The sequence below is a fragment of the Uranotaenia lowii genome, chromosome 1, assembly GCF_029784155.1.
Source record: "Uranotaenia lowii strain MFRU-FL chromosome 1, ASM2978415v1, whole genome shotgun sequence".
Taxonomy (NCBI): Eukaryota; Metazoa; Arthropoda; class Insecta; order Diptera; family Culicidae; genus Uranotaenia; species Uranotaenia lowii.
The window spans coordinates 158,617,462-158,631,766 of NC_073691.1; the positions used below are offsets into that span (position 1 = coordinate 158,617,462).

At 39.8% G+C, this 14,305-nt stretch overlaps 1 protein-coding gene across 10 annotated transcripts in view; it reads right to left on the reverse strand.

Moving 5' to 3' along the window:
* The window catches only part of LOC129740678 (serine/arginine repetitive matrix protein 1), a 182,506-nt gene that overhangs the window by 14,965 nt on the left and 153,236 nt on the right, over positions 1–14,305 (reverse strand). For 9 of the 10 annotated variants that reach the window (XM_055732431.1, XM_055732433.1, XM_055732430.1 and 6 more), the window contains one exon: positions 7,437–8,054. The exons of the other annotated variant lie outside the window; for it this stretch is intronic. In XM_055732431.1, coding sequence (XP_055588406.1) covers positions 7,437–8,054 — 618 coding nt within the window. The remainder of the gene's footprint in view (positions 1–7,436; positions 8,055–14,305) is intronic. 10 annotated transcript variants of the gene reach the window in all.

Below are 14,305 nucleotides of genomic sequence, written 5' to 3' on the forward strand. Positions count from 1 at the left end.
GCTGCCAACAAAAATGTTGAATTTTTGCATAGGTTTTGATAAATATATTAGATTTTGATAATCGGTGAACCCCTACAGTTTTGCTTAATTATTTTAATGAAAATAGATAGCTGGAGTTATTTTGAACACCCGGGGACGTAACGTTGATATGTTGATCACTTTGAATTATTTTTAGAAAATCTCCAATAGCTTTTTCTACAATATGATTTTCAAAATTCAACATAGCAATTAACTCAACAATTTTCAAAACAACAAATAGCCAATTCTTCAGTTGATATGGAAGCACTTTAAAACATCGTTTTGAATTATTTAAGTTTTAAAGCTGGTCACTAATCTACTTTAAAAAATTTTCATCAAATTCTGGCTTTTTTTATTTTGAGCGAAAATTTACATAGCTCGTCAAATATTTCTAATGAAAATTGAAAATGATTAACTACGATGAATAATGGTCGATTTCGAATAAAATTTGTGTTCAACTGAGTTAAAAATATCATTTTTTTTTGCAATCTCAACCCTTAATTTTACAGAGCATTTTTCTTGTTTTTCTTGTTTTTCTGTGTCACTAAGAAACAACTGGAATTTGTAGAAAAAGTTATTAGTCTTAGATGATCGCACTAGTCAAAAGGGCCTCCTGATCATATCCTTCCACCCATTCTTCCAATAACAAATTAATTTTTTTGCTAGGATGCAGAAGTGACCTTGGTCCAAATGCACAACTTTGATCTTTCATGCCTTTTTGCGCTTTTTCAAACTATCTATTGACTACTAGGACGTAACCGGCACCGTTATTGATGATCATAAAGAGAACATCAGTTTTGGGCATTGTGAATGTACTGCCAACCTTCGGGTAGTGGTCATATCACCTCTTGTTACAACGTCCTGGTGGTGTTCGGGACCCAAAACAACAACATCACGTCAGTCATCCTGCGAGATAGTGGGATTGGCTAAAGGCCTTGCGAGCCCGTGATTGAGAAAAAAACCAGCAACGAACGAGGATGAACAAGATATTTCGGATGGATATCGGCAAAGACCCATGGGACGAAAAGGGACTAGCAATTGGAAACTCGCTGGCTCAACTTCCTCAAGCTACAGATATTGGGACTGAGCGAAGTCAGTCGGCCTAACTCTGGAGAACAAGAGACACAGTCCGGGCAAGTACTACTTTACTCTGGCATGCCGATTTGCAGGGGAAAAAGCAGTTTTACAGTCAATTGAACAGCGTGGTTGAGAAAATTCCGAAGGGTGACATGCAAATCCACTTAGGCGACTACAACGCAAAGATTGGCTCCGATAATCAGAACTTTGAGCGCATCATGGGGCGCCATGGTCGAGGACAGATGAGCGAAAATGTAGAGTTGTAGAGTTTTAGAATTTTGTGGCAACAACAACATGGTGATCAATGGATCGCTCTTCCCCCATCGACCAGCACATAAGGTAGCTTGGGTATCTAGAGTTGGCCAAACATAAAATCAAATTGACCACATCTGCAACAGCCGAAAATGGAGAAGGAGCCTTCTTGATGTCCGCAACAAACGAAGCGCAGACATTGCATCAGACCATCACCTTGTCCTTGGTGAGATACGACTGAGAGTTGCGCGTGTCCAACGGCGCGAGGAGAAAGTCGGGTGTCGATACGACGTCCGCCGGTTGGAGAATCCAGAGGTGAAAAGGGCATAAGTTGAACAGCTTGAATCCCGAGCCTCGGAACTGCCGACAGACGGAACAGTCGAAGAACAGCGGTGTGGAATCAAGAATGCCTTTATCACGATGAGCCATGGTACTCTCGGTGAAGTTTATTGAAGAGGAAGTGAATGGATGTCGGATGAAACCTGGAGGTTGATCCATGATCGGAGAAAAGCAAAAGTCGGAATTGAACAGCCATGTACCGGGTCAGCCAAAGCAGCCGCCCGCTTACGATATGCGGAGCTGGAAATGGCAGTTAAACGAGCTTGTAGACGAGACAAGAGAGCGAAGAGGGAGAAAGAGCCTCCGCCAATGGAGATATCCGATTACTTTATGACATTTTTCGCCGCCTTACTGGTTCAAGGCCTAATGCAAGAATGTCGCTGATGGACCGAGCAGGTCAGTTAATGACCGGTCGAACAGATTAGCTCAAACAATGGACTAAGCACTTCGAACAACTCTTCCGAGTCACGAATAGCGATGGCCAACAGAACCCGCAGCTTGAAGCGCCAACAGTAAGTCGCATTAATAGCGTCAATTCGGAAGCGCCCTTGTTGGCTAAAATAGAAGCGGCAATCAAAGACATGAAGTACAACAAAGCCCTTGGAACTGATTGCATTCCTGCTGAGATGCTCAAAATTGACCCTACCTTGTCAGCACAAATGTTTCATCGTCTTTTCGCTGACATTTGGGATACTGCAACATTCCCGGCCGACTGGATGCAGGGTATCCTCGTAAAGGTCCCGAAGAAAGGAGACCTGACCGAGTGCGGTAACTGGCGTGGCATAACATTGATCTGTACAACTCTCAAAGTACTCTGCAAAGTGATCCTGAACAGGATCCAGGAGAAAATCGACGCTACACTTCGACGGCAACAAGCTGGATTCCGATCCGGACGATCATGTGTGGACCACATTACAACGCTACGAATAAAACTTGAACAAATCTACGAATTCCAGGACTCCCTTTTGTTGGTATTCGTTGATTCCGAAAAAAGCATTCGACCGATTGAACCACGAAAACATCTGGGCAGCTCTAAGGCGAAGAGGACTTTGTCCATCTCATCGAAGCACAATACGAGGCATTTTCGTGCAAGGTCCTGCACGACGGTGTCTTGTCTGATCCAATCTCGGTAACTGCTGGAGTGAGACAAGGATGTATTTTATCACCGCTACTCTTTCTCATCGTAATGGATGAGTTCTTGCTGGATCGATTGACTGAGGACCAAACCGAGGATTGCCGTGGAATCCTTCGTCAAAGGAGCAGCTGAACGACCTTGAACTGGCAGACGACATTGTTTTGCTCACCCAAAGACAAAAAACATGCAGAGCAAACTCGACGACCTCAACGAAAGCTCTAAGGCAGCAGGTCTCAAAATCAATGTCGGAAAGACCAAGTCGATGGAGATCAGCACAGAGAATCGTTCCAGTTTCGTGGTAGCTGGACAACAGGTTGAGAAAGTGGAGTGCTTCCAGTATCTTGGTAGCCAGATTACGCCTGATCGTGATACCAAGAGAGACATCGAAACCCACATCAGAAAAGCCCGATTTGCGTTTGCAAGTCTCCGAAACATCTGGCGCTCACGCCAAATCTCTCTACGAACAAAAATCCGAATCTTCAACTCAAACGTCGAATCTGTATTGCCGTACGGGTGTGAAACTTGGTGCACATATGCAGTAACGACGCGAAAACTGCAAATTTGTTTGAATCGCTGCCTGCGGAACATCATCCGCGCTTGATGGCCTGGCAGCTGAATCTCAAACGTTGAACTTCATCGCCGGTGTCATCAAAAGGCGCTAGAAATCGAGATTTTGGAACGTGAGTGTGTATGGATTGGGTACACGCTGCAAAGAGATGAAAACGAGATTTGCAGAGAGGCGCTTGACTGAAATCCAGACGGGTATCGAAGGAGAGGCAGGCCCAGAAGCTCGTGGCGGCGGAGTCTACCCGCTGAAATCCATCCTTGGCTGGCGACAAGTGAAGACACTGGTTCTGGATCGCTAGAAGTGGAGATATCTCAGCCCTGTGCGTCGGTCAATCTGCGCCGGACCCTTATGTAAGGGAGAAGGAATGGAAACTCGGAACATGGAACTGTCGATATCTAAATTTTATGGGCATCCCTTCAACAAATTGAAGAGCCGCAAATTTGACATCGTAGCGCTGCAGAAGATTTGCTGGAAGGGCTCCAGAATACGAACGTTCCAAGATGGTCATGCCATCTACCAGAGCTGCGGCAACACACACGAGCTTAGAACAGCTTTAATAGTGATGGGGAAGATGACGAAGCGCGTGATCGGGTAGTGGCCGATCGACCCACGAACGTGCCGGTTGGAATCAAGGGCCGATTCTTGAACATCAGCATCATTAAAGTGCACAGCCCTCACCTCGGAAGTACCGGTGACGACAAAGACGAATCCTACGCGCAGCTGGAACGTGAATACGATCGTTGCCCAAAACATGATATCAAGATCGTCATCGGAGATTTTACAGCTCAGGTCGGCCAGGAGGAGGAATTCAAACCAACAATTCGAAGGTTCAGCGAGCACCACCTGACAAACGAAAATGGCATCAGACTCAAAGATTTAGCGGCCTCCAAACGAATGGCCGTGCATAGTACTTTTTTCCAGCACCGCCTCCCACACAATTATACCTGGAGATCACCGTACTAACTAAACGCAATTACAGATCGACCACGTTTTGATAGACTACCGGGACTTCTCGGACATGATCGACGTCAGATCCTGCCGAGACTCCAACATCGAGTCAGACCACTATCTGGTTTTGGTGAAGAAGCGCCCAAAACTCTCCTTAGTGAACAACATACGAAACCGGCGCCCGCCTCGGTTAAATATCGCACGACTGAAGCAACCTGAGGTCGCAGCAGACTACGTGCAATCGCTCAAAGCAGCGCTGAAAGGTAGAGGACGATCTGAACTAAGCCCCTCTCGAGGGCTGTTTGGATACCATCAAGACGTCATCGGGCATGTGGAACGAACATGATTGAACGACTGGTTCTACGAGAAGTGTAGGAAGGTGATGGACAAAGAAAACGCCGCGTGGGCGGCAGTTAGGCAAAAAGGCACCCGTCGAGAAGCTCGAGGAGCTGCATCGCTCCCAAGAAACACGAAAGTTCTTTTAGAAACTCAACGCATCCGGCAAAGGCCTCCTGCCGCAAGCCGAAACGTGCCGGGACAAGGACAGAAGCATCATGACGGACAATCGTGAGGTGATCAAAAGATGGGAGCAGCACTTCGATGAACACCTGAACGGCGTATATGCAGGAGACCAAGATGGTGGGGGAAGCTACATCGCCAGCGTAGCCAACGACGAAGAGGAGCCACTCCCAACGATGAGTGAAGTTGACGAAGCCATTCGTCAGCTGAATAGTAAAAAATCGGTAAGGAAGGACGGCATCGCAGCTGAACTTATCAAAATGGTCACGGACAAGTTGGTCCACACAGTCATTCCAGTAGGTGCTTTTCTTGGGGCTCTGTCTTTTTTTTACAAGAGCCGGAACAATCCGAAAATATTCTTAGCAACAGCCATTCCAATCTGAGTTTTTCCAGCCGCTCTATATTTGCTGACCAGAGCCGGAACATTCCGAAAAAATATTCTTAGCAACAATCATTCCAATTTATGTATGCTATTCCAGCTGCTCTGTCTTTGTTTGCCAGAGCCGGAACATAATCAAACAATCGTAGCAGCAGCCTTGAAAATCTGCGCTGAGCCAGTCCGTCTTTCCGCCGGCGGCCGAATTATAAACAAGCAATTGTTGCAGCAGTCTTGAAAATCTGCGTTCCTTGTGCTTATTCTACCAACTACGCGATTGTCGTCATTTTACGATTCTTACGAATCTCAATTCAGAGATTCACTCAGACACGCTCACAAGCAGAGATGCCAATGTGCCTGATTTTTCAGGCATTGCCTTATTTTTCGAGCCTCTGCCTGACAACCTGATAAGCCATTGAATTTCCCTGATTTTTGAAAACATGCCAGATTTTGCCTGATTTTTGCAAATGTCATGAAAAATGGGTAGTAAGGAACAGGAGTAGGTACTACAGCTGAAGTGAAAAAGTGGCTGAATCAAAGCAATCGATGGTCTTGTTAATTTTGATTTAAAAAAAGGGATTTCAATGGAATCTTTCGATTGCTTGATGCAGTAGAATTATTCAACCAAGTAGGCGCACAACACATATTAGAGTAATTTCCGTTACTTTAACGTTGCCTGATTTTGCCTGAATTTTATTTCGCCAGTTCCCTGATTTTTGAAAAAAAATGTTGGCAACCCTGCTCACAAGAATAAATCAATGACTGCCTTAGTTTTGTTTGTTATGCTTGGTGTTGCCAAAATATTAAACGTTGCCTAGAAATTTATTTTATTTTTTTTTCCAGTGTTGCCGATTTCAGCTTTTATTTATTTTATTTATGAAAAAAATATTTCATGGATATACTACATTAGACCGAGTCGATTTTAAGTCATTTTTGAATTTCTCCAACCCTGGAGTCTGAGCTTCGTTTTGGTTCAAAACCCATCAATGATTTTTTGCAGAATTTGTAAGTAACGTTTACATGAGTAAATTTGGACTTGTATGTTTGTATGGGAAAATTGAATTCCTATTTTTTACTGAAAAATCAACATAATTTTAGTTTCTCCTGTGGAACCGAGCCTGCAAATGATTTTTGTGCCAGTTTAAAAAATCTCCAAAGAGAATTTTCCGCTTAAAAACTTTACCGAAGACCGAAACTTCGTATTTTATTAGACACAAAAGTTATTTGGTGTTGAATGGGGGCATGTCTCATACAAACAATAAAGTTCATGTAAACGTTACTAAAAAAATCTGCAAAAAATCATGGATGAGTTTTGAACCAAAACGAAGCTTTTGAGGGGGTTGAGAAAATCAACAAAGACCCCAAATCGACTCAGTCTGATACTACATTTCATCCATACATTAACTGTTCGGCTGTGGTTTGTGTATTAAGGACGATTTTTGTTTTGTTTTGGGCCTTTAAATGGTATAAAAATAAAGTGAAAAAATCAAGAATAGTACCACTATTTGTTTCGTTTGTTAAAATATGAATGGTTAAAATTTGTCCACATTTTCTTCTACAATTTGTTTTAAATTGTTCAACGGATAATTTAAGCGTAAGTTTACCTTTTACGCTTAAATCAATATAATTTTTAAAAAATTTCTATGCAAAAGTTAATAACAATGCTTCTGCGACCTATTGAATAGATAATTGCATTTTTAGGCGTTTTCTAGTATTCCAGCCAAAATTTTTAACGGAGTTTTAAAGAGATTTAAATCTTGTACTAAGGAATTCAACAATTGAGCTATAATACTTAATCAAACTGCTTTAATTCTTCATGAACATGTCGTTAGGTACCATGTAAATACCGTTTAACTTTTCAAGAAAGCACAGTTTTTTTTTGAAATTTTTTTCCAAACTCTTTTAGGGCGTTCGGTAATATTTGGATGAAGTATTTAAATTAAAATTACAAATAATTCAGTAAAAATACTGAACGTTTACAGTCTGTTATAAAAAAATCGGACATGTAGACTTTGACAGTTTCAACCTACAAAATGGATCCCATTCGTCAGCGTTCCGTTTTCGTGCCGCCACCGCAAAACTCTCAAGGCACCTTCCTGCTCGCAGATTGCACCATCTTTACTGAACGTCATTTTTTCGTTAATTTTGTTTCGATTTTTTCTTCTTTTTTTTCTTGAACCCTTTTGAGAAAGCACACTACTTACTTCCGGCGGCGGCGGCAAGCTTCGTTTTGCGTCCCGAATCGGTTAGCGATTTGCTGTTTGCAGCGGCCATTTTGCGCGACGCATCTTTTTTCAAGGTCGAACAGCCGGAACTGTTGGCCGAGGAGCTGGCCGGGGTGCCCCCGGTGCTACTGTTCGGGGCTACCGCTCGGGGCCGATTCTGCGAGCCGATCTTAGTACCGAGTGTGAGCTTAGCGCGTGAAGGATGCGAGGATGTGGTGATGGTGGATGTGGTCGAATCAATAGTTGTTGTTGTTGTTATTGTTGGGGCAAGGACAGTGGAAATGTTGTTGTTGGCCGAATCGGGCAACAGCAGGGTGGTGGGGGGTTTGGGGGTCTTTTGTTGATTGTTGGGGAGATGATTGTTGTTATTGTTGCTGATGTTATTGTTGTTTTTATTGGCGGTATTGGTGAAAAGGTTGCTGTTGTTGTTGGTATTGTTGATATTATTGTTGTTTTTGATGTCTTTGTTAATCTGATGCGACACCTGAGATCTACTGGGAGGGGCGGAATGCACCCTTGAATGGGGCAAAGTGCTGCTCTTTGAGCGGGAATGGTTGGTGGAGGTGGATTTGGTGGTATTGGGTTGGTAAAGGGTTGCTAGAATTCAAAAACGAATCGTAAGTAATCGGGAAAAGAAAATAGAAATCAAATTAATGAAATGTTTCTGATTGTTTGTTTCGACTAATGACTAACTAGTTTTCAGCTACTGAAGTGAGTGAAAGTAAAAAGATAACAGAGCAGAACTGAGAGAAAAAAAAACAGATGAAATGAGGGTGAAGGAATGAAATGGTTGAAATGTTCTCGGAGTGAATTCTCGCAAAGTTGGTTAACATTGATTATATTGAGGAAACAATTCTTTCATACTTTATCAGTGCTCATTGTTTCTTGATTTTTTAGAATAAAAACTCACATCCAATTAAATGTAGTGAAATTTTCCCACAATTCAGAAAATTATAAAACTTGAATATTTTTAAATTTCTTCTCCGCCGTGCTGCATTTAAAATTTAAACAGAGCTACAAAAAAACTTAAACAAAATGTTAGTAGGAACACTACTAACATTTTGTTTGATTTTTTTTCTTATGGTGGGAATTTCTGCCGTATAATCTAGCCGTGAATTAAACTCGATGAAGTCAACTGAAATCTAAATAGAGCTACAGCTTGACTAGTTTCATCTGAAGATTTGGCCTATTGATAAAGTGTCGGAGAGATAATCAGAGGACACGAATCGAACATTCCTGGTCGTGGCGAATTTTTTTTTGAATTTAACAATTATGATCGATGCACTTTGCACTAAACGGTGAGTCGTAGATCCATCAAACACATCAATAACAAAAAAATGTATGTCTGTTTGTAGAATACTTACAATTCACACACACTCAAACATAATGTTTCTGGTTCTTTGTTTAGCGGATGATGGGACTCTCTTTATAATACAACAATAAAAATAAGCGATCATGAAAAAAAATCGCCTCGACCAGGAATCGAATTCGAGTCCTCTGAGTTACCTTTCCGATACCTCACCACTAGGCCAAATCTTCAGATGAAACTAGTCAAGCTGTAGCTCTATAATTGAGTTAACTTCATCGAGTTGAATTTGCTGCTAGATTCTACGGCAGAAAATGCTCATCGTGCCCCGATCAATGGTGCTCTGTTCGCCCCGAGTCAAAAAGTTAAAGTAAATACGCCTTCTAAAATTGATTATAGTGAAAAAGCAAAACTTCAATGAGGGTGAAATTTGAGGAACATTATTTTACATCTTGTAGCAGTGTGTACATTTTAGATCAAGATGATTTATCGATCCTTATAATTTTTTTTTAAATACAAAACTGTTCCTTATGAAATTAATTTAAGAAAACACGTAGGTATTTCTGGGTACTCAATGCCTCTATCTCCATTTCTATTTAAAAAATGTCCTTTCGAACTATATAAAGATAATCTTTAGACAATATGTTTCAAAGTTATGTATTGCCGGATTCACTCAGTAGAAGAAAGTCGGATAAAACGGACACGGCGGGTAGGACGGACACTTTTTAGAAATCTCGAAAATTGAAATGATTTTCAATATAGTTAGGTGATGGAATTTCGTTCGGTTAACTTTGAGGATCCCGTAAAAGTTATCAAAAAAAAAAACAAAAACCTTGTAGATACGCCTCTTAAAGAAATATTTTTACATAGAAAATAGTCCATTCTGGAAATCTTCATGGGTTTTCATCGGTGGAAAGTTTATTAAGCTCTTCAATGCCCACTTGGAGTAATTTCATCAAAAATTTCACCGACTGTGGCTTAGAGGATAGCGTTCAAGTCTTCTAAGTCAGAGGTCATCAGATCGAATCTAGGTCACGTCATACATAGCATTCTTTCTGTGTGCTGGTAGTTTTGGCATTTGTTAGATGCTAGCCATCATATCCTCGAAAGTTGTTCGATTCACTGAGATCCTATATGTGTGTGTGTGTTCGTTTTTAACCTTCCAAAGCCGTTCGCTAAATATCCGTTTCGGGGAAATATGAGTTGTGATTTGATTTCGTTCTCCTGGCTGTAAATGTTAGCCGATTTTGATGATATTATATTCATTGTGTAGGTAATTTATTATAATTACTCAACATTTCAAAATAAAGTCGATATGTATTACCAGGTTTTCAGAAACTGGTTCAGAAAGTTAAAAGTCCGAAAAATCAATTTTATTTTTAAAATACTCATAACTTCTGACAGCTTTTCTGTATTTAATTATTTCATTGATGTTTGAAATTGTCAAGAATCCATCTATCCGACAATGTATAGATATATTGGGGTCCAATGAAAGTTTTTACCGCTATGACAGATCTTCCGGTAGAAAAAAGTCTTACTTTAAAAAAACGACATCCAGTTTTGGCTTTGCTTAGCTGTATTTCATTTCTCAATGAACAGATTTTAAAGACTCAAATTTTAGTTTTTTGGTGATAATTTGATCATTATTTTCATAGAACATACTTGGTCTGTCAAAACTACCAGTTCATCGGTATATTGGAATGATGATAAAGATGTTTGAAATGTGCGCTTCGGGTCATATTGACCCGAACGGCTTTGGAGGGTTAAAATCAATTCTATAGCAGTCGGATAGCTCGGTAGACTATTACTCTCAGGATCCGCACTGGTTCCCTTACGGAGGTAGCCTTATGACTGAAGCTAGCAAACACGTGGATAGGGACAAAACACTCAAACAAAAAGGGGATTTCAGATAGGCTCCAGGAAACGAATTCCATCATTTTTGAGGACAGGTTTTGGGTGAGTTTTGCATGGTTAAGTTGACATTGACGAGGGGTAGCTTGGGTTGGTTCTGAGTCGATGTTGACCAGGTTGACCAGGCAGCCGATGGACATGAGCGGGACTCAGTGAGGGTATTACAAACCAGATCAATCAAACCTCTAGGTTGCACCTTCCCTGATGACGGGTAAGCGAATCCAGATGTACCAGATCCGATGCTTCTAACCGCTGTTGGCCCGGAAGATAGCCTTCGGAAGTGGCTGTGCTGCTGGAATTCCAGCACCGTAGAAAATGTCGTTTTTTCCGACCGTCCTAATCCGTGGTTGAAACTTATCTGTGCTCGATCTTCCTCTTTGCTCGTTTTTTTTTCAGTGTTGCCAGTTCATCTGGTTTTTTTTGAGGAACTTCGTCTTGTCAAACCAACCTATGTTACACAAGCAAGGACTGGGGTATTGGAGCTGGATTCTTTGGATCTTAACTGCACTGAGAAAGGAAGGAAAACTAAATTGCCTATCACGACTTCAAAAAAACTCTTGTTACAAAGTTTGGTAACAATTCAAATAAAAAAAAACTTTAACAAGTGCAATAGTCACTCGTTAAGCACTCCACATCTCAAACCGATACCCACAAATATCCTAGAAAACATTTTTGTAGGTATATTTCTCAACCAGTTTTGTTGTACGTTTCATATACAGTACCGTTCATAATTGTATAGAAATTGGAAGCACGCACACTGTCACTTCGACTTTGAACTTCCATAACTTTTTACTCTGATGATATTTTTTGATCAAATTTGTTGCGTTAGATAGATCAACTATCAAACTATTATATCACCAAATTTGAACTTTCTGGAGTTTGTGTGGCCTGAGAAACAGTAATTCTACGAAAATCTGACTTTTTGGACTCTTCTCATTCAAACTGCAATATCTCGGAAACTACGCAACATTCTTTATTGAAATTTTGCAGAGTGATTGTTGAAATATGAAGCTAGCATGTCTGTAGTTTTCGAAAAGTTCTATTGATGAGATCAAAAGTTACGCAAGGTGCAATATTTCAGGCATGAACCTTGAAATGCGATTTCTATAGAATTTTGGACAATTCATGAGAACAATATCGTTTCTTCCACCAACCAGACAAAAAATGTCTCGCAAAAGCAATGAAGAAAAGAAAAAAAAATGAATAAATGGTCCATTTGTGTTTTGATACCAGAATCTCGCGATATTGTTGTGATTTTTCGGTTGAACTAGATTTACTGGTTGTTAAACAGAGAATATAATTTTCCTATGAAAACATTCGTCCAAAATTCTATAGAAATCGCATTTCAAGGTTCATGCTTTAAATATTGCACCTCGCATAACTTTTGATCTCATCAATAGAACTTTTCGAAAACTTCAGACTTGCTAACTTTATATTTCAACAAGCACTCTGCAAAATTTCAATAAAAAATGTTGCGTAGTTTCAGAGATATTGCAGTTTGAATGAGAAAAGTCCAAAAAATCCGATTTTCGTAGAATGACTGTATCTTAGGCCACACAAACTCCAGAAAGCTCTAATTTGGTGATATAATAGTTTGATAGTTGATCTATCTAACGCAACAAATTTGATCAAAAAATATCATCAGAGTAAGTGACAGTGCGCTTGCTTCCAATTTCTATGCAATTATGAACGGTACTGTATGTACATCGGAAAAACATAATTTAAAATTCGAAAAAACAGCATTTACCTTCCAGAGTGGAGGCAATATACAGACCCCGTTCGATTTTGGCAACACGCCCGTACATTTTATGTTGCCAAAATCGAATGTTGAAAAAATCGAACGGTTTTTTTTCTCCACTTTTTTTCAGTTATTTTCACAAAATAACTATTATTATTACCAAAAACGTTATTTTAAGTCAATTTTCGACCATTTAGAGTATTTTTTTTTATTTTTTTCTTCATGTTTTACATGAATTTTGCAATTTTCTTGTTTTGTGTATAATGTTTGTTTTCATTTGTCATATTTGTTGTTTTTGTCATTCTTCATCATTTTTCAGTTGATTTTTGACATTTTCAGTCTTTTATTTGAATTTGTTTTCCCCCATTTGGAATTTTTCAACTTTTTGTCATTTTTGAGTACTTTATAAATTAAAAAAAAACTTTTGTTTTTATTGTTGAATGTTATGACCATTTCAGAACATAAAATCGTATTTATGGTGTTTGTCAAAATTAAATTGGTCCTGTTATAACGAAAACTAAGAGGTAATGTTGTTTCTAAATTCCGATGTTGCCAAAATCGAGTGTTGCCAAAATCGAATGTTGCCAAAAACGAACGGGGTCTGTAAATGCATATTTTTAACTTCTGGCTTAAGCGATAAGAATCATACAAACTGGACGATACTCAACACCTTATTTGTACAACCTGAAAGTATACGAGAGAGTGCAAATTTTTGCTCTCAATGCATGCAAACCGTTACCAGCGACAATAGTTGCTGCCTCTCTCATTGGACAATTTTTCCAAATTATTCATCTGATTTTTAGCAATCTGGCTGCATTGCTTATCGCAGAGAGAAAAACAAGGTTGTTTTCCCTTTTGATCCCCGCGCAGGATAGCAAATTTGCAATCATGGCGGACTTTTTATCATATCCGATTTATACCGACTTTAAGTACCCATTTTTACGATCGTTCACCTTTTTGGTAGGAATTGCGATTCGCATTAACATTTTTAACGATTTGAGCTATCATTTCTAATGCGATTTTATGTTTGCTTTGATGTAATTTTTCAACCATTTTTATCGTTTCATTGTTTATCTTTCTCACCCTAAGTGTCCGTTTCGCCCGACTATACAAAAAATTGCCATTTTCAGGCAATCATACCATTGCTCAAATTAAACTGTACCTCCTAGAATCTCATACAAATTTAAATTTATCAATCAGCAGAGTTGACTCCAGATCAACTGAAGAGAAAACATAAACCACATTTAGACATTTTCAGTACCAGCAAACACCACACATTCAACATTAGGAAAAAAGGAAAGTAGGCAGGCAATGCCCGGTGTGAGCCACCGAAATAAATCGTTGAATAGGACAGAGAGTAAGGAAGAAAGTTCCTATACAGAAGGCAAACCTCAAGCGATTCTAAAGTTTCCGTTCAAAGCAAAGTCGGTCGGCTAAAGGTGAAACTTATCCCGTCATGGATTTTTTTTCGTTTTACCGCCATTCTGAGACGGAATTATTGGGGTTTATCGTTGCAACGTACTAGACCTGGCTGGTTAAGATTTTTCTTACTTTTTTTAAAGCCAAAAGTCATAGCTGGCACCAGGATGTCAGGAAACGACTGTAGGAAAAACTACACAACACACTGTATATCTAGACTCTCACCTATATCGCTACGTTTAAAATTAATCTAGGAAAAACACGTTAGGATGTGTCGATTGCTCGGTTTAAGTCCAATGGTGTTTTCAAAGGTTTCTTTTTCGGAAGAAAAAATCAATCTTTCATCGACACGACCAACTTGTAACTATTCTATTCCTATGGCGAGTCTCAACTATAGACACATAACAGAACACTTATAGATATGAAGATAGTTTTTTTTGTGGAAAAAAGGATAACACCGCATATTGCATGCTA